General features: G+C 59.4%; 3 protein-coding genes across 3 annotated transcripts; 1 reads left to right on the top strand and 2 right to left on the bottom strand.

Annotated features, from left to right (window-relative positions):
- Positions 1–625: 625 nt before the first annotated feature.
- Positions 626–10897, top strand: RANBP3 (RAN binding protein 3; the record flags this gene model as incomplete). The annotated part of the gene is made up of 10 exons (XM_028484201.2): positions 626–677; positions 771–958; positions 2788–2891; positions 4090–4168; positions 5279–5381; positions 5831–5955; positions 7924–8044; positions 9758–9900; positions 10301–10484; positions 10570–10897. Coding segments are annotated over 10 exons (1143 nt in total), but the record flags the coding sequence as incomplete, so codon positions are not given.
- Positions 10898–11035: 138 nt separating this feature from the next.
- CAPS (calcyphosine) lies at positions 11036–13401 on the bottom strand. Its single transcript, XM_028484203.2, has 3 exons — positions 13310–13401; positions 13064–13241; positions 11036–12917 (listed from the first exon to the last, which is right to left on the bottom strand). The coding sequence occupies exons 1-3, from the start codon at positions 13390–13392 to the stop codon at positions 12537–12539; spliced, it is 642 nt and encodes a 213-aa protein (XP_028340004.1). The 5' UTR covers positions 13393–13401; the 3' UTR covers positions 11036–12536.
- Positions 13402–15045: 1644 nt separating this feature from the next.
- Positions 15046–18487, bottom strand: VMAC (vimentin type intermediate filament associated coiled-coil protein). Its single transcript, XM_007109385.4, has 2 exons — positions 18297–18487; positions 15046–17120 (listed from the first exon to the last, which is right to left on the bottom strand). The coding sequence occupies exons 1-2, from the start codon at positions 18485–18487 to the stop codon at positions 16802–16804; spliced, it is 510 nt and encodes a 169-aa protein (XP_007109447.2). The 3' UTR covers positions 15046–16801.
- Positions 18488–18998: the final 511 nt, after the last annotated feature.

The raw sequence follows: 18998 nt of genomic DNA on the forward strand, positions 1-18998 counted from the left end.
AGGAGTTGTGGCGCACGGGCTTAGTTGCTCCACGGCACGTGGGGTCTTCCCAGACCAGGGCTCGAACCTGTGTCCCCTGCGTTGGCAGGCGGATTCTCAAACACTGAGCCACCAGGAAAGCCCAGAAATCGTTTGTTTTTTTTTTAAAAAGTCCTCCAGGGTTCTGGGATTATATAGGCCAGATGCATATGTTTTCCAGTAGTGTTGCATAGCAGCTGAAAATAAGGGGCGTTTAATGAAGAGCCTGCATTTGCGGTTGGCAGAGACGGACTTGAAATCCGAGTTGCAACAACACACCCAGGGCTCCACGTACAGAGACAGATTGCACCCGTGTGTTTATCTCCACTCTGTCCGTTTCAGCAGACAGGTCACTGCCTGAGGTTCTCCACCCTCTGCCTCCCCCACCCCCCGCCATACCACCGCCTGATGTTCAGGCTCAGATGGTGAAAATGAACATCTCCAATTCAATCTTCAGATGTCCCTGAGCCCCCGACCCTGAAACCACAGTTAGTGGAATTGGAAAAAGGAGTCATTCCCACAGCATACTGCTTCTCAGAAACTGGTGGCTAGGGCTCTGAGCTGGAGGGAGACCTGGACGTGACCCCCACCCCGCCGTCTCCACCAGTGTTCCGGTGACGAGGGCGCTGCCAAGACCTCGCCCCTCCCCTCCCTGAGAGGTCTGGTCCCGCCCAGCCCTAGGGGGTCTCCCTGGTCCCCCACCCCAGGGCCCGCGCCACGGGATTCACGCCAGGCAAATGCCGTGGCGTGAGATGGCTCGTCTCGCTTCTCAGGGCTGACGTGTTGCTTCTTTTCAGTTGTTGTGTTTGCTTGTTTTAACCAGGAGAAAGACTCCCAGGAAGATGAGTCTAGTGGTGCTTCTGAGGAGAGCTGCAAGAAGAAGGAGCAGGCCGCACAGCAGGCGTTTGTGTTTGGGCAGAACCTGAGAGACAGAGTTAAGGTGTGTGGTCGGAAGGCCGCACGAGCTGTTGGCCTAGCGAAGGGGTCTTTTTACGCCTCCCCCGGGTTCATTTTCCCGGGGATGGGGAGTGGGGGCTGCGTCTGGGTGGTCCTGGGCCTCAGCGCCCAGCAGCTGCTTGTTGCGTCCCTTCCGTGCTGTGCTGCTGACTCCCGGCAGCACCCCTGCCAGCGTGGGGCTGAGTGGTGGCTCCTGGCGGCAGGCTCCCTCGTTCTCCCAGGAGCCAGGCTCAGGGAGGCAACTTAGCCCTGACAGCTGACGTGTTTATAGCCAAGGAACAAGCAGACGTTAGGATCCGACGCTTTCCAGGTGGCCAGAGAGACTTTTATGTGCTTACTTAAGGGTTTCTTTCAGCACTAGCATCGTTCAGCCCGGATCCTTCTTAGTTGTGGAAGGCCGTCCTGGGCACTGTAGGGTGTTGAGCAGCACCCCCTCTCCCCGCCCCCAGTGATGACCACCAGAAGCATCCCCAGCGGTCCTGAATGTTCCCCATGGGACCATGTCACCCCCAGTTGAGAGCCATCGCCTTGGTTTTTTCAAGGAGGGCAGGTGGAAAGATACTGTTTTCTCTCCCACAGGAGGCAACAGGATCTGTCACCTCCTGGCTGCCCCCCAGGTGTGTTGCTCTAGTCTGGGGACTTTGAGTCGGGGGTGGGGAGCATGTGGCAGTGGCAGGGGATCTGGGTTCTGGACCCCACGCGCTGGCCCTCTCGGAAGACCTGTCCCAGCCCCAGGGACTGAAGGTCCCTCGGTGCCATTTCCGACAGCTCATCTGGCAAGAAGCTCCTAGAGGCTTGAGGGGCAGCGTCAGTGGCTGTGTCTGGGGACATTTGTCATTGGCACGGCTGGGGGGTAGGTGCCACTGATACGAAGTAGGTGGAGGCCAGAGATGCTGACCAACACCCCACAGTGCCCAGGAGGCGCCCGTGCCCCCCTCAGGGAAACATCCGCGCCCGGGGTCAGTAACGCGGAAGGTGAGAAGCCCTGAAACGGGAAAACAAGAGTCTCTCAGGTGCGGAGGAGATGTCAGGCCACGCCGTCAGCTTCCTCCTTTGGTGCCCACCGTCCAGTAGAAGCACAGATACCCCAAGAGACACAAAAATAGGTGTTGATGTTGCACAGCTTTAGGCAAAACGATGAGTCCCTTGGCAGCTGCTCGCTCCCGGGAGCAGGAAGCAAAAGCAGGGAGGGCCTGGAAATCCACCCATGCTGGGGACCGGGGGCCTGCCCTGAGCCATCAGGTTGAGTCTGTTCCTCACTGCCTTGAGATTGGGGTGGGGACGATGTCTCGTGGGGATCCGGGCGTCTCATGGTTGCATCCCAGCTTCTCCATGGGGGGGCGACTCGAAGCCGTGGTTTCTTAACCCCTCTGAGCCTCTGCTTCCTCACTCAGAGCAAGGTCGCTAACACCCACCTCTCAGCGTTCCCAGGAGAGTTCCATCGGAGAATGTATTTAACCAGGCTAGCATGGCAGTTGGCATAGAAGCAGCCTCGAGAAGTGATGCTTCTGTTTTGTTTATAATGAACCCCTTATAATGTAAGATTTGTAAGCGATCTGTGATTCCTCAGTGCAGAAGCATTGATAAAAATGCCAACAAGGTGCCAGCCTGAGTGTGCTTTTTTAAAACAAGGTAGAAAAGGCTCCCTAGTGCCTTACGGACTGTTTTTGTATCTTAACTCCTACCACACCCCAGGGTACACACGTAGATGGAGCCATGCCGCATGTCGGCGTAGGGCCTGTGCAGGCAGGCTGAGCTGCAGAGGTCCAGGACGTGCTGTTCTCTGAGCAGTGTCTCCTCTCTGTTTCCCAGTTAATAAATGAGAACGCTGAAGTAGTGGACATGGAGAACTCCGGACACCCCAGTTCAGAAGCACCAGCCGCCACCAACTACTTCCTTCAGTACATCAGCTCCAGGTCTGCGCCTCGGGCCTGGTGCCCAGCCTTGTCCGGGGAGAGCCTCCGCCTCGGGCCCGCGGTCACCCACGGTACCTGCCTCAGGGCCCAGAGAAGCCTGGACCCTCCTGGACCATGAGCCAGCCCAGTCCTTCCTCGGGAGGGCAAGGACATGTGCAGCCAGAATCCTGGTCACCCTGCAGCCCCTCCCTCTTTTCCACTCTGGACACAGATGTGGAGGGGCTGGGATGGCGGGCTTCAGCGGACATCTGAGGCAGGACCCCAGTTCCGTGGGCTTGTTCAGCGCAGCCCCGGGAGTGACCTCTGTCACCCGGGCCTCGTGCCCGGAACAGAACCCGGTGGGCCAGTGGCAGCTCGGCTGCCTCCTGTCACCAGGTGCTCCCTGCCCTGGATCCAGGCTCGCCGTTGGCACTGCTGGTGGTGGCACTTGCCAACAGCCTGGCTGCCGGGGTGTTTGAGAAGGAAGGCCCGTCCCTGCCTGGGAGATGGGCCAGCAGGGCAGGCGCCGTGCGGGCTCCCACCTCGGAGAGGCCTGGTGGGAACAGTGACCTGGCTGCTTGGCTGCCTGGCCCCCGGTTAGCAGAGCGCATCAGATATTTTAAGACGCATTTTTTGCACCTAAGCGTTTCCCAAATTGGGAGGCACGTGCAGCCTGTGATGTCTTAAACTGGATGAAGTGTGACCGCCAGGGCAGCTGCCGTTTGCTGAGCACTCCCCGAAGGTCATCCCGTGTCACCCGCCGGCCGCCCCGTAGGAGGCATCACCTCCTTGGTGCAGGCCGGGGGAGGGGCCCAGAGAGCTGCAGTGCCTCCCGGGGGCAGCCCACTGGCAAGAGACAGCCGGGTTTGTCTGCGGGGGGTGGACGGAACGCCCCTGCGCTCGGCCTCTGTGCGGCGCTGCCCACCTCCTGGGGGTTGGGGAGGACAGGCATCTGGTGTGTCCCACGGCGCCCGTGTGCAGTTGGTGCCAGGCGGTGCAAGCCAGGGTCCGTGTTTGCCGCCTGGAGAGGCCTGGCACGGAGGCCTGCGGGTACCCGTCCCTGGCACGCCAGCCCAGCCCGAGGCAGAGCGGGGCCTCGACCGTGCTTTCCGCTGTGACCGTGTGTGTGCGCAGCACATGTGGGCGTGTGCGGCACATGTGGGCGTGCACACCGCCTGGCCCTGTGCCACCCTGCGCTCACAGCGTGTCTCCTCTTCAGTTTAGAGAGCTCAGCCAACAGTGCCGACGCCGCCAGCAGCAAATTCATATTTGGCCAGAACATGAGTGAGCGCGTGTTGGTGAGTGACCCCCGTGGGGACTGTCCTTCCCAGGGCCCGGAAGACTTTTGGAGCCTCCCACAGGTCACCGGGACACATGGGGTGTGGCTGCTGCCTTGAGTCCTGTGAAGTTAGAATGCTTTCTTTTCCAAGTAAGAGAAAGAAGACCCAGCTCAGACTCAGCTTAAACGGGGGGCGGCGCTGGTGGCCTAGGGAGGCTCTGTAGGAGCCAGTGTCGCGCATCCTGTCCTTCCTCGTCCCGAGAGGGGCTTCCCGTGAGTCACGGGTTGCGCTTCCTCCCGGCTAAGGGCAGGTGCGGTGACAGCCATCAGGCCAGACTCCTTAGCCGTGTGGGCCGGGACCACCCTGTGCCCCCTCTGAAGCCAAGGGAGGGCAGCCCCATCGCCACCGCGAGGCTGCAGCACAGAGCCAGGGGCGAGGGGGCAACCCTGCAGGGTCTCCAGTGTCCCCTGCACTCCTGACACACCACGGCCGAGGCACGTGGCTGACCGCGGGCCACATCCCGGTCCCAGAGAGCCCAGCCAGCCCGGGGTGGGCTTCTAGGGTTGTTACCTGCTTCTTTCTTTTTCTTCCTTTTCTTTCCCAATCATACACACAGCCCCGCTGTGTCCATTGCGAGGGTGGCTCAGGCACTGTTTGGGGCCCACCTGATCCCTCCCGTCTTGGTCTCAGTGTTTGTTACACTAAGGAGGCGCCTGCTGCTTTTCTCGAGCGTCAGTACTGTCCTTTTTTGATTACCGTGAAGCAGGCAAAGAAGTGCTTCACGGGCCAGGGGGACCAGGTGGCCCAAGGTCAGCTGGTGGCACGCGCCTCCAGGTGATGCCCCAGAGGCCCCAGAGGCAGCTCGCGTGCACATCCCGGGCGGGCGTGTGAGGACTGAGAGCTGCCTGTATCTGATGGTGCTCGGCAGGTGCTGAGTGCGGAGGGGCTGCGGCCGGATGGGTCCCCAGAGTGCGGGAGGGAGGCCAGCGTCGGCAGAGGGGGGGTCCTCTGCTGGGCAGGGGCGCCAAGAGCTGCCTCCCGGCAGAGGGGTTCCCTCTCCCACAGCGGTCAGCCCCCCGGGACCACCCCCACACGCCCCCTCCTCCTGTGCGCCTTCGCTCCCTGCAGAGCCCGCCCAAGTTAAACGAGGTCAGCCCAGATGCCAACAGAGAAAACACAGTGGCCGAGTCCGGGTCCGAGTCCTCATCCCAGGAGGCCACTCCCGAGAAAGGTAGGCCTCGGTCCTGCCCCCTCCCGGGGGCGTCCGGGAGGCGGGGAGGGACGGGGACGCTGTGAACCACCCTCGGCCACAGCCCACAGTCGTGCGTGCTGGGGTCCAGTGAGCAGGAGGGGGGCGAGGCCCGGGGCCCTGCCTGGCCACCAGGATGGGGTTGAGGTGGTTGTCGCCCTCCTCCTCGCCCTGAGGCGGCAGATGCTTCTCAGCACCCTCGGGGGTCTCTCGCTGTCTGCTGTCCTCGCCTGAGTGGGAGAGTGGGAGGCCGCAGTTGCACTGGCTGCTCCCGGTGGCCGCCCTGCAGACTCCGAGGCAGAGTTACATGGCACGTTGCCAGGGTCCGCTGTGGGCCCGAGGTGCTGGCCCCCTTGAGGCCAGAGCCACCCTTTGGGTGTCCTGTGAGGCACACCCTCCCCCTGACCAAATCAATAGTCAATGTCGTTTAGCTAATAACATTGCAGAGTCCCTGGCCGAGTCGGCAGCCGCCTACACCAAGGCAACGGCGCGGAAGTGCTTGCTGGAGAAGGTGGAGGTGATCACTGGGGAGGAGGCCGAGAGCAACGTGCTGCAGGTGAGGCGTGCCCGGCCTTGGGGACCCGTCGGTGCGGCTAGCGGACTTCTTGTACTGCTTTGTTTTAGAGCAAAACGGTCTGTTTTGAGACGGTCTCGATAGTGCAGGGAACTACAAAGACGTGTAACAAACACCTCTTGCCACCCAGTCAACAGCTGTGATTATTTTGTCCCAGTGGTGCTGTGTTCTTTTCTTAGACCAGACTTCATGGCACCCGTGCCCCGTCCCCATCTCCCTCCCCTCCTGGGGCAGCACGTCCAGTGTGGTGGGGCTCCATCTGCTCTTCGTCCTTTCACACATACCTGTGTGTGTGTCTATAAGCCACGTATATGTGGCTGTGGGGAGTTGTTTTTGTTTTTAATAAATTTATTTATTTATTTTTGGCTGTGTTGGGTCTTCGTTTCCATGCGAGGGCTTTCTCCAGTTGCGGCGAGTGAGGGCCACTCTTCATCGCGGTGCGTGGGCCTCTCACTGTCACGGCCTCTCCCGTTGTGGAGCACAGGCTCCAGACCTGCAGGCTCAGTAGCTGTGGCGCACGGGCTTAGTTGCTCCGCGGCATGTGGGATCTCCCCAGACCAGGGCTCGAACCCGTGTCCCCTGCATTGGCAGGCAGATTCTTAACCACTGCGCCACCAGGGAAGCCCTGGGGAGTTTTTAATGTGGGGTTTTTAGTGGTACTTTTTTCCCCTACTCACAGTTTTTCTTATCTATCCATCTTGAGAGATATTGACTTACAAAGATCTGCAAACTTTTTCTGTAAAGGGCCACGTGTGGTCTCTGTTGCATTTTTTTTTATTTTATTTATTTATTTTTTTTTGCCACACGCAGGCCTCTCACTGTTGTGGCCTCTCCCGTTGTGGAGCACAGGCTCCGGACGCGCAGGCTCAGCGGTCATGGCTCACGGGCCCCGCCGCTCCGCGGCATGTGGAATCTTCCCGGACCGGGGCACGAACCCGTGTCCCCTGCATTGGCAGGCGGACTCTCAACCACTGCGCCACCAGGGAAGCCCCTTTTTTTTTTTTTTTTTTTTTTTTGTATAACAACTTTATTGAGGTACAGTGCACATACTATGAAATTTACCCTTTTAAAGCGTACAGTTCAGTGGTTTTTACTGTATTCACTAATTTAGAACATTTTTGTCCCCCCCCCCCAAAAAAAGCCTTGTGCCCATGAGCAGTCACTGCCCATTCATTCCCCTTCCTGCAGCCCCAGGCAACCCCACTTTCTGTTTCTGTGGATTTGCCTGTTGTGGACATTGCACGTGAATGGGATTGTACAACATGTGGCCTTTTGTGTCCGGCTTCTCTCACTGAGCGCCACGTTTTCAAGGTTCATCCCAGGTGGACCGTGTGTCAGCGCTTCACTCCTCTTCATGGCTGAATAACAGTCCACTGTATTGATAGACCACATTTGTTTATCCAGTCACTTGTTGGTGGGCGCTTGGTTTGTTTCCACTTCTGAGGTATTAAGAGTGATGCTCTGTGAGCATTCACGTAATAGTTTCTACGTGAACACGTGCTTCACTTCTCGTGGGTAGATACCTAGGAGTGGAATTTCTGGGCCATATGATAACTCCATGTTTAACATATTGGAGAACAGTTTTCCACTGCGGCTGCCCCATTTTCCATCCCCATCAGCAAGGTGTGAGGGTTCTGATTTCTCCACATCCTCCAATACCTGTTGTCATCTATCCTTTTGGTTATTACCACCCTAGTGGGTGTGAAGTGGTGTCTCATTGTGGTTTTGATTTGCATTTCCTTAATGATTTTTTTATTTTTAATACTCTTCTAAAGATGTAAAATCCACTCTAGCGCGAGGGCAGGACAGAAAAGTGGCCAAGGGCCAGACGTGTCCCCCAGACCATAGTTCGTTGACCCTGGTGGTTCATCGCGGGTTCCCTGCAGGCTCCTGGGGTCTGTCTGCCCGGCCAGGGTCACTGCTCACCCAGAGGGCCGCCTTGTGTTCCAGATCCAGTGTAAGCTGTTTGTCTTTGACAAGACCTCGCAGTCGTGGGTGGAGAGAGGCCGGGGGCTGCTCAGACTCAACGACATGGCATCGACTGACGATGGGACGTTGCAGTCCCGACTAGGTGAGCTTCGGCCAGGTTCCTGTGGAGGGGCCTGGGGCGCGGCAGGGCGGGGCTCCCTATCTGCACCCACAGCCGGCCCTCAGCCTTCAGGACCCGGCCTGGCCCAGAGGCTCCAGCCGCCAGCCCTTCTGTGATGTTCCCCTTCCTGATCGTGAAAGTGGATAAAAGGATTTAGCCATTTTCAAACTTATTTTCCTATAAAGTGTCAGTTGTTTCGTGGTGAGTAAACAAAGAAATCAAACATCAATGAAAATCTCTTTATAAAAAGAGGGAAATCTCTGTCTGCCAAGAATGTTTTGGCGGTCCGTTACTGTTCTGTGGATCTTTGTTAAGGAAGTAGGGTGACTTTGTCTCTTGCTCTTTTCACTTGCCATTTTGTGGGCATGTTCCTGTGTTGTTAAATTTTCCTTAAAATATGACTGTTTTTGAAAAACTTCTGCATTAATTAACATTCCATCAGCCATGAATGTATTTAGCCATTTCCCTATTGACGGACATTTAGATTGTTCCTAATTATTTTTGACTTGTAAATAATGCTACTGGGGCCGTCTACACGTGAATCTTATTCCCGGAAGTACGCTTGTTACAGAAAGCATGTGTGTGTGGGCATGTTTGTGTATATGTGAAACGTGTGTGTTCGTTGTTTTGTTCGTGTTGTTTTGTTTTTTTAATCCTCCCAAGTTAAAATTGTCCTGCGGCCTTTACAGAAACGTCCATTCCTGGCCCAGGCATGGCTCATGCTGCGTCCTTTCAGCACTGTGGTTATGCACTTGGGCCTCTGTTCGGGCACTGTTCTTTTTCATTTTCCCTAATGGAAACGTGCAAGTGTATGTGGACAGAGAGGGCGCAGGATTTTGAGCCCCCGGGTCATCAGCCTGTGACCAGCCTCGTTGTAACTGCGCCCTCCCCTCCCTCGTTGAGCTCTTTCCCAGCCGTAGTCTCCTTTCACCCCACGCAGCCTTTGATCCTTGGCATTGACCTTCCTTCCCTCCAAGTCCACCTCAGGGGCGGGTTGGGCTGTGAGGCCGGGCCCAGAGGGCTGCGGGGGTGAGGGTCACCCAGATTGGGGTGACCGCTTGTAATCTGCTCCAGGTTTTCCAGTGGGAAGGGCCGGGCTGGCAGGAAGGCCAGGGCTCACCTGTGTCCACGGGGTTGGGGCTCGGGCAGGGTGGGTAGGCTCGGACAAATTGAGCAGGACGACATTGGCCTTGGGCCCGCTGTGGGTGGAACTCGTGGTCTCACACACATTTCCAGAGAGGGAGGGCCTGTCCCCTGTTCTTCTCCAGTGCATGCTGCCCTCAGTCTACCTTTGTCTCCCTCCTGATGGAAGCTCTGAGCAGCGGTCAGCCCCAACCCTTCCTCTAAGCAGTTAGCTCCTTTTCATGGGGCCGGAGCTGCGCCTTGGCCCGTGGGTGGCGACAGTCGGGGGGCGTTGACCCCGTGTGGCGTGTCCCCAGCGTGCAGCCCCACCTCCGCCTCCTGCTGCCGCCTGACCAGCCCCTTCCCCAGGGGAGCCGCCATCCTGGCACCAGCTCCACCCGCTGGATGTGCCGCCACGGGTGGGGGGTTGCCAGGGCCGCCGCTCAGCAGACAGGAGGCTTTCGTGGACCTTGGGGGACCCTGGGGGTGTTGGCTTTCCCGCAGATCGAGTCTGCTCTCGGAGCGGCTTCGTGGAGGGGTGGGGGGCGGGGCTGACGGCCTCGTTGGTTGCAGTGATGCGGACCCAGGGCAGCCTGCGGCTGATCCTCAACACCAAGCTGTGGGCCCAGATGCAGATGGACAAGGCCAGTGAGAAGAGCATCCGCATCACGGCCATGGACACTGAGGACCAGGGCGTGAAGGTCTTCCTGATTTCGGTGAGCAGCCCCGGGGACGGGCTGGGCTGCCCCCGGCCTCTCGGGGAGCAAAGCTGTCCAGACAGCCCCCGGACAAGGGCAGGGCAGCCCCATGCCCAGCGCTCAGAGCCCTACACTGAGGACCTGGCCGGGGAGAGTAGGAGGCCTCCAGGGTCGGGATGGCTCGCCGAAGGCTGGCCCGGCCGCAGGCTCTGTGGACCCCTCGGGAGGACAGGCCCTGGGCCTCGGGGAGCTTCGGTCTGCTGTCCCCGGGTTTGTCGAGGAGAGAGGTCAGGCTCCTCCCCAGTCCGGCCTGGGAGCTGGGGCATCCCATTACGGCAGGGGCTGCGGCCACATCAACCGAGGAGGGGGTCCCCCCCGTGAGGCCTTGTAACCTGGCCCCTCCCTCTGCCTCCCCCAGGCCAGCTCCAAGGACACGGGCCAGCTGTACGCGGCCCTGCACCACCGCATCCTGGCCCTGCGCAGCCGCGTGGAGCAGGAGCAGGAGGCCAGGACGCCGGCCCCCGAGCCCGGGGCGGCCCCATCCAACGAGGACGACAGTGACGACGACGACGTCCTGGCTCCGTCGGGGGCCACCGGAGGCGGTGAGCCGGGGGTCCCGGGGCTGACCCGAGGGGTGGGGCTGTGTCCAGGGCAGACACCTGACAGCCAGGCCACCGCTTCCCACAGGCGCTGGCGACGAAGGGGACGGGCAGACGGCCGGGAGCACATAGCGCCGGGAGCCGGCTGCCCACGAGCCTGCTGCTTTGTCCGTCTGTCTGCCCGCCCGCCCGCCCCTCCCTCCGGCAGCGTCGAGGCGCGGGGCTCGGGAACCACACTCCCCGCCGGGTGGCCACAGTCTGGATCCGCGCGTCCCGTTCAGAAGCAGACTCGGGAACTGCCTGAATGTGGTTTGGGACACGAACCTCATCATATTGATGAGCAAAACGAAAAAGAACATTTCTTCCCTCCCCACCTTGAATTGAAATGGCACATTAAGACTTGTCACGGCTTCTCACTGGGACTGGGGCCCCTCGTTTCTTCACCCCACCCTCCTCGTGTCGCCGGCTCTCCCCGCCTCCACCTGCCCGGGCACCGGGTCTGTCCACACAGTGTCACCCTGGGCCTGCTGGACCTTCTGTTACTACTGTCTTTACTTCCCAGCTCTCACGTTCTGATTTGGGGGGTTTATTTTTAGACCTCTTCTTTTCCCCCCAAGGCTTTGTGTTTGGTTTCCTAGATCGAGGCGCTTCTCTTCCGTGTGTTGAGCAGGCACAGCTCCGTCGCGGGCTGCGTCCTCGTTCCCCCTGAGGCCCCGGCCCCCGTGCTGGGGGTGCTCAGAGAGCTGCTCAGGAGCTGGGCCCACGTGTTCCCCACCTGGGGTTCCTCCAGGCCAAGTCGGGGGGTGTGCGGAGGGGTTGGGCCCTGGGCCTGGAGAGCCTATCTAGAAAAGGGTCACTGGGCGTGGGAGGGCGTGGGAGGGCGTGGGAGGGCGTGGGAGGGCTCCCACCCCCCATCCTCCTGTCTGTCCCCATAACATGGGTCACCCGTCATCAGGCACCCAGATGCAAACCTGCTTCCTGCTGTTGGCCGTTCCTTCCTTTCCCAGCCCTGGACATCTCTGCCCCAAGACCGTCAAGGGCTGGGGGCCTCTGTGAGAGGCAGAGGGGGACCCTGGCAGGGCCTTCAAGGAGGGGGCAGCGAGCGGACCGGTTCCAGACAGCGGGCAGAACCCATGCTAGCAGCACACACAGGAGCGGCGCCCTCTGCCCGCCCCCCCCCGTAGCGTGGCCAAGAGCCAGCTGGGTGCCACCCGCCTGGCGGGGCCCGCAGAGGAGGCCTCTGTGCACAGGGCCCTCACAGGGTGAGGGGGAGGCCCGTCTGAGCTGTGCCGCCCACACCTCAGGGTGGCCTGTGCAGCCCGCATCCGCGTCCACGCCTGAGCCACGGGACGACACCAAAGGCCCTCCCAGCAGATCCGGTCACACTTCTCTGCTTTAAGCCTTAGCCAACTAGTGACAAGTAAAACCAGATAACGCCCATGTGTTTTGGAACATTTATGTAAGATTGTCATATGAAATGTATTTGGGAACTACATTAAAACTTTTAACTAGAACTCTGGCCTCCTGCGTGCCCCAGGGGCCTCAGGAAGCCAGGCAACCTGGCCAGGAACGGTTCCTCAGCAGCCTGGCCTGCCCCGCGCCCCACACCCGGGCAGGTGACCAAGCTCGCTGACTTCCGAGACCGGCCGCTCCGTGCAGAGCCTTGCTTCACAGGAGCGGCTTGCTTCCCCGCCCGGGCACTGCCTGGCTTCCTGCGGGAGTCACGAGGGAGGGGTGAGGGTGCTGGCAAGGTTCACTTGAGCAGAGCCAGGAGGAGACTTGGGGTCGGCATGGCGTGGGCACGGAGGGTCTTACTCCCTGGGCTCCTGAACCGGTGACCCATCGTTGGAACCTTTGTCCCACTGACACCTGGTGGCCAAGCCGTGTCCCTGGAGACCTGGTCCAGCCGGTTCTGCGGCCTCAATCTTCCCACAGTCCCCTCCATCCCCCACCCCGGGGCTGCTCAGCTCGAAGCCCAGGTGAGAGGGGCCCTGGCCCCGGGGTGCTGGGTGGGGCCCTACGCAGCATGGTGCCAGCCGAGTGGGTGCGCACCGCTCACAGCCGCCAGGCACTGGTCATCATGGCCGCGAGCTCCTCATCCGTGTCCACAGAGGCGCTCACGCCACTGTAGTAGTCCTGGAACTCGGCCAGCGTGACCTGGGGGCAGACAGGCTGTCGGCGGGGGGGCCGTGGGTGTGGGCAGAGGGGGTGGGGTACCCGTGCACCCACCTGCCCGTCCTTCTCGGAGGAGTCAGAGTTGTCCAGGAAGCGGCGGAGCACCTCCTCCTCCGTCCACTCCCCGCTCCGCACCCTGGGGTGAGCGCGGCCACTGTACACCCCCCGGAGGTCATCCACGGTCACCACGCTGTCCCCGCTGCGGTCCAGCTTGGCGAACGCGGCTGTGATGACCGCTTCCCGGACCTGGGACGTGGGGGGCTGGGGGGGGGGGCGGTGGTGACTGGGGGGGCGGAGCTCGGGAGGTCCCCCAAGCCCCCACACCGATGTGGATAAGCCCGCAAGGACTTGGCACCCCCGGATGACAGGGTGGAGGGACTCGCCCACGGTCGCGCGCCCGGCCTCACCCGCAGCGCCCTCAGGAACTCCTCCAGGTCCAGCGTCCCACTGCCGTCGCGGTCCCAGCGCCTGCACACGGCCTGCGCCTCGGCCGTGTCCAGCACCAGCCCCAGCTCGGCCAGGCTCCGCTGGAGCTCCCCTGCGTCCAGGGACCGGCTCCCGTCCCGGTCCATGCGGCGGAAAAACCTGGGGGGCAGGGGGCGTGGTTGGAAGGTGATCTGGGGGGGTTGGGGAGGTGTGAGGTGACAGCTCACCTGGCCAGACCCTGGACGCCCGAGGCCCCTCGGGACAGGCACTGGGCCCGGAGCTTCTCCGTGGTGGCGTCCACAGCATCCATGATGGGTCAGGGCTCCCTGGGCTGCTGGATGGAAGAGAGATCTGGAGGGGCTCCCGCTCGGCAGCCAGGCTACGGGCCTTCGTCTGTCCTGGAGTCCGGGTAGCCGCTCCGCCTGCCTCCTGCCTGCTCTGCCCAGCGTTGGCAGTGTGTCCTGCTGGGCCGGGCTGTTGCTAAGGGACGGTACCCTGGAGACCGGGAGGGGCCCCGGCTGTAACTCTCTCTGCACCAGAGCCTCATGGCCCTCAGCATGGCCCTGTGGGGGCATATGGTGGGCCGAGAGGGACAGGGCAGTGCTGTTGCTGCCGCCGCTGTCCACCTTCTGTCCTGCTCGCTTACTCCCAGCCCTGCAGTGCCCAGGTCCTGGGATAAAGCCAGGCCCAGGTGGTGGGGGGAGCGGGGAGGGGGTCACTTCCTAACCACAAGGAGGAAGGGTGGGCCACAGCCCTGCGGGGACCAGTGTCCTGGATGGAGGGAGGCAAGGCCCAATCCCTGTGTGACCTGGAGCAGGTCCCCTCCCCTCTCTGGGCTTCACCAGCCACCGGCCCCTTTTCACAGGGCTGCAGCCAAAGCTGCTGAGGGATCCAAGTTTAAAGGACTCGAGGTGCCCCAGGCCCCCGTCCAGCAGGTGGTGCTCACAGCTGGGTCCTACAGACATCAACGTTGACTTGGACAAAGCAATTCCTGGTAGTTACTTAGGGCCAGTCAACATGGGTCACCTGGTGGTTGGTTTCCAGTTCTCGAACGTCACTTGGTGGGCTGGCTTACGACAAGCTGCTGAGCCAGGGGCTTCAGTACCGACCGGAGAAGCGACCCTGACCCCTGACATCCGTAATCCAAGAGGAACCAAGGCTGCCATCACAGAATGCCTTCTGTCGAGACTTTGGACATCTTGCCAACCGAGAGCGTTACGCGTTACACCAACAGTCAGGATTGAAAATGATAATGGATTTCCCAGGACTTAAAACGTGGGCCCCCGTTTGGGGACGCCGCCACCCGCAGAGACCCAGAGATCATCAGAAGCTTTTCAAAGCTTGTAGTTGCACACAGCACAGTGGTATTGTCGAAAGTTGCTGCCACAGTCAGAAGCCAAGCCGTGGATCACAAGCCACCCGGCGCTGCGATGAAAGCTACAGCTGATTGCAACACCATCAGTTTTATGAGAAACCGCAGTGGCGCTCTGCTGCAGAAATTCTCGTGGCTTGCTGCAGTCCAAAATTCTTTGCGTAGGCAAAGAAATACTCCATTGTGTATTTTTATGAGGGTTACAAATGTCGAATTTTTTTTTTTTAATAGAAAAATGTAGAATGTAACCACAACTATTGTAGCTCTGTTTGGGCATCTCCACATTTTTAATAGAATCAGAATTCCAACAATAAAAAATTCGAAGTGGCCAGGGCCTTTCCGACCCAGAGGCCCTTTTCACTTTACCTCTCTGAGCCTTGCTTTGCACAGCTGTAAAATGGGGTGATGCCTGTGTGCATAGTTGGCTGAGGAGATGAGACACAACCGTGTATGTAGAGTGCCTGGCACAAGCTCCCGGGACTGTAACTTGTGTCTCCCCACCCAGCGGGGCCCCACCCTGGACCAGGAGCAGCACAGCAGCCCCCTCTCCAGCTCCCACACCAGGAAGAAAGGAGGAAGGACCAATGCCATGAAATCATTTGGTTTATTCTTGAGCTCCGACAGGCCCCAGCCTGCCTTCGCCTCGTACAGACAGCACCCCCCAACCCCTATTCGTCCAAAGGAGAAAACCAGGCCATTGTTGCCACACTGAGGGGTCACTCTGAGACGCCAGGCGGCCCCATCCTGAGGGCTGAGGGTGGACGCTGAGCTTTCCAGGCTGAAAAGGGGCTGTGCCCCGCCGTGGTTCCCGGTATGACAATTCCCTGAGTCAAGAGGTGGGAAAAAGCTACCATGGTACCAGGCCAGGCACTTGGGCTGGGCAGAGAAGGGCACAGGGTTCCCTGTTTTGATTTTTTAAAAAAAAGCACCCCGAACATCTTGGGCCAAGAAGGGCAGCATAGAAATAAGGAGTGAAAAAATAGATTCTCTAAGGAATATAAAAAGGAGCCAGCTGCTGCTACAAAAGCTACACTGGGGCTTCCCTGGTGGCGCAGCGGTTGAGAGTCCGCCTGCCGATGCAGGGAACACGGGTTCGCGCCCCGGTCCGGGAGGATCCCACCGCGGCTGGGCCCGTGAGCCATGGCCACTGAGCCTGCGCGTCGGAGCCTGTGCTCCGCAACGGGAGAGGCCACGGCAGTGAGAGGCCCGCGTACTGCAAAAAAAAAAAAAAAAAAAAAAAAGCTACACTGGCTGGGGTGCCTCATGGGATGTGCTGGGGTCCCTGGCTCCCTTCAGGGCCCATAGACCCATCCTGTTCCTACCGGGCTCCCAGGGTGTGCCAGCCACTGGTGACAAACAGAGAACAAAAACCCTGCCCTCACGGAGCTTCCACTCTGATGGTAAGAAGTTACATAAAGAAAATATAATGAGGCAGTGGGGGTGGAGTGGAGAAGAATGACTTCCAATAAGGTGGTCAGGGAAGGCCTCTGGGAGGAAGTGACGTTTGAGCAAAGACCTGAGTGACAAGGAGCTAGTCATGTGACAGCTGGGGAAAGAGCATTCTAGGCAGAGGGAACGGCCAGTGTAAAGACCCTGAGGCAGGACGCTATCAAGAAAAGCTTATGGGATGCCCGAGTTTGCCTGGGCAGCAAAGCCTGGCTGCAGACATCTCAGCACATCCCACACGCACGCTCTTCCCTGGGTTGAGGGAAGGATAGAATTAGGGGAAAAAAATCTAGGATTAAAACTTTGTCTTCATATAACCAATGCAAAATGGCCTGAGGGTTGAGGCTCACAATTCTGGACTGAGATGAAGAATAAGAAGAAGCTTTAGGATGCGGAATGCTTCGGGAGAAACAAAAATCAGGGCAAGGGGAAAAGAGGGAGAGAAACTCAAATCATCCGCTCCACCAGAAGAAGAGAGGTCTCAAACTCAGATGCTTCAGGGGCCAGACATCTGGCCCTAAGAGACATGTGGGGCCTGAAGCTCACACTCACTAAAGAGGGTGCCCTGGACTCAGATCCAGGCAGGCACGGCCCAGTCTGAAGCTAGAAATCCAGATTTTTGTGTCAGCACTGCCAGTTCTCCAACAAGTGTTATTGATTGATTCAAAGTTTTGTTTTAAAAAAAAGAAAAACTTCTCTCCGGGTTCAACATCTGCATTTGGCCTGCAGTCCGCCCATTTGAAACCTATGACTCTTTAGCAGGTTCTGACGTTTGGACAGGATTATGGCTCTGCCACGGGGTCCTCTCTGGGGTACTGGTGACCCCCAGGGACACCCACAGCAGTGGAAAAAGCTCCCGTAGGGGTCCTCTTTCTCCATTCTGGAAGCTACTCTCTGGGACTCACACAGTGGTCCCAAACACAGTAGGCTGGAGGTGGTCCCTGTCCTCTTCCTCCCCAGTACTGTTGGCAAGGTGTGAACTGGGCCCACCAGGGAGTGGGTGACTGGGGTCACTGGCCGGCAGAGGCCCCAGGCGCTCAGCCTCAGCCAGGGTGGCCATCAGCCCAGCCAGGGGTGGCCGGCGGCGGCAGATGTCCTGCAGCAGTTCAGCCCGGGGCTGCAGCTGCCTGATGAGCTTGTCCCTCTGGCACACAGCAGCCTGCAGACTCTGGACAGTAGCCTCGGAGGTCAGCAGCTGCTCCTGGAGGGCGGCAATCTCACTGGCAGGAAGGCAAGACGGGGCAGTTATGGCACGGGGGAGCCAGAGGTTCTCGTCCCCTGCTCCCGACCTCCATCCCTGTCAGGATAAAGCCCCCCTATTATGGACTGAATGTCTCTGTCCCTCCCTCCCCGAATTCATATATTGAATCCCTAGGCCACAATGTGATAGTGCTTGGAGATGGGGCATTGAGAGGTAAGTTTAGATGAGGTCATGAGGGTTTCCTTATAAGAAGAGACACACCAGAGAGCTTGCTCTCTCTCTGTGCCACGTGAGGACACAGCGAGAACATGACCATCTGCCAAGCCAGGAGGAAGACCCTCACAAGGAACTGAATCTGTCAGTACCTTGATCTGGGATTTCCCAGCCTCCAGAACTGTGAGAAATGATTTGCTGTTGTTTAAGCCACCCAGTCTGTGGTATTCTTTAACGACAACCTCAGCAGACTAACACACTCCCTCATTCATCCCCGTAGCTCTTCCTGCAGTTCCCTTGTCCCCTACATCTTTTCCTATTTGTTGTTCAGCTTAGATGGCTCCCCCGCCAGGAAGCCTTCCCTCTGGGCCCCCTCAGAGCCGTGTGGCCCTCCATCACACACACCCAATCACCCCATATTGGAACTGCCTAACAATGTGTCTGCTTGAGGGCAGGGCTGCATAGGTCTTACTGATGTGCCCTAATACACAGCACAGTGCCTGGCCCATAGTAGATGCTCAGGAAAGATGAAGTAATGAATCCAACCAGCTCTGAATTTTTTCCCACCCGGTCCTGAGCACCAACTTCCTCCCTGGGCACTTGTCTCATCCCTTTCAACCCTCAGCTAGAGGAACTCTTCAAAACTGCTAATATCATCCCATCCTCCCCTCCTCAAGAACCTGCCATGGCTCCAGTACCTACATCAGGCGGCTGGTGGTCCCTGCACCACTCAGGACCAGCCGATTTTGCCTAGTGGTAAAATGGACCCTGTTTAAGTTAGATACCCACACTTGTATGACATCTCTCAACTTTACATAGTGAAAACTAAGTCAAGTATTTTGGTGTTTGTTTTTCCAATCCCACCAGTAGTCCGGCTCCACGTGAATGCACACGATTTCCCCTGCCGGTCCTCCTTTCCAGTCTCGGCTCTGCCTCCGCCCACCTCCTCCGAGAAGTCCTTGTGGCCGGCCCCGAGCCTCACCGGTCCTTGGCGCGGCCCAGCTCGTCTAGGGCGGCGCGCAGCTGCTGGTCGTGGCGAGCCAGGCGCTCGGCCTGGGTGCGCACCGTGCGCTCGGCCGCGTCCAGCCGCGCCTCCAGCTCCGCCGCGCGCCGGTGCACCGCAGCCAGGTGTGCGTTCGCCTCGCGGATCTGCAGGGGCGGCGGTGCTGACATGGCCCCGGCCTCGGTCCAGGCCCGGCCACGCCCACGGGCGGCCCGGAACCGGCCCTGGCCACGCCCCCCGGAGGGCCACGCCCCCAGAGGTCCGTTCAGGGCTTCGGCGTGATTGGCCACGATCACTGCTGGGCTCCGCCCCCAGGACTGGGTCTCGCCCTCCTCAAACCCGAACACCCTCACTGGTTCCGGCAACTCGAAACTCCACCCCTGAGCCCGGCCTAACTCCAAGATTGGCCAAGGTCTCAACAGACCACGCCCTTGTCTTCTGGTGGCGCCCCAGTTCGGGCTCTGGCAACAGGATTGGTCATTCCCGCGCCGGCTTGGTCAGGCCCACAAGCCTGACCACGCCCCTGGGACAGGCTGCGCTTCTCTCATTGGCCGCGTTCCTGCGCCTTAGGCAATCGTACAGCTCCGGATTGGTCAAGTGCCCTTCAGGTTATGTTTGGGCTCTGGCCACGCCCCAAGCCTAGCATTCTTCATCCCGCCCAGGGGTTGGACTAGCCACAAA

The sequence above is a fragment of the Physeter macrocephalus genome, unplaced genomic scaffold (genome assembly GCF_002837175.3).
Source record: "Physeter macrocephalus isolate SW-GA unplaced genomic scaffold, ASM283717v5 random_143, whole genome shotgun sequence".
Taxonomy (NCBI): domain Eukaryota; kingdom Metazoa; phylum Chordata; class Mammalia; order Artiodactyla; family Physeteridae; genus Physeter; species Physeter macrocephalus.

What these genes read in the sequence shown, in the direction of transcription:
- VMAC (XM_007109385.4), bottom strand. Translation starts at nt 18,487, where the DNA reads ATGTCAGCACCGCCGCCCCTGCAGATCCGCGAGGCGAACGCACACCTG. An exon ending in CTGGGCCGCGCCAAGGACCG is followed by an intron (nt 17,121 to 18,296) that starts GTGAGGCTCGGG and finishes CCTTCCTGCCAG; the next exon opens with TGAGATTGCCGCCCTCCAGG.
- CAPS (XM_028484203.2), bottom strand. Translation starts at nt 13,392, where the DNA reads ATGGATGCTGTGGACGCCACCACGGAGAAGCTCCGGGCCCAGTGCCTG. An exon ending in GGCGTCCAGGGTCTGGCCAG is followed by an intron (nt 13,242 to 13,309) that starts GTGAGCTGTCAC and finishes CCTGCCCCCCAG; the next exon opens with GTTTTTCCGCCGCATGGACC. An exon ending in AGTTCCTGAGGGCGCTGCGG is followed by an intron (nt 12,918 to 13,063) that starts GTGAGGCCGGGC and finishes CCCCCCCCCCAG; the next exon opens with CCCCCCACGTCCCAGGTCCG.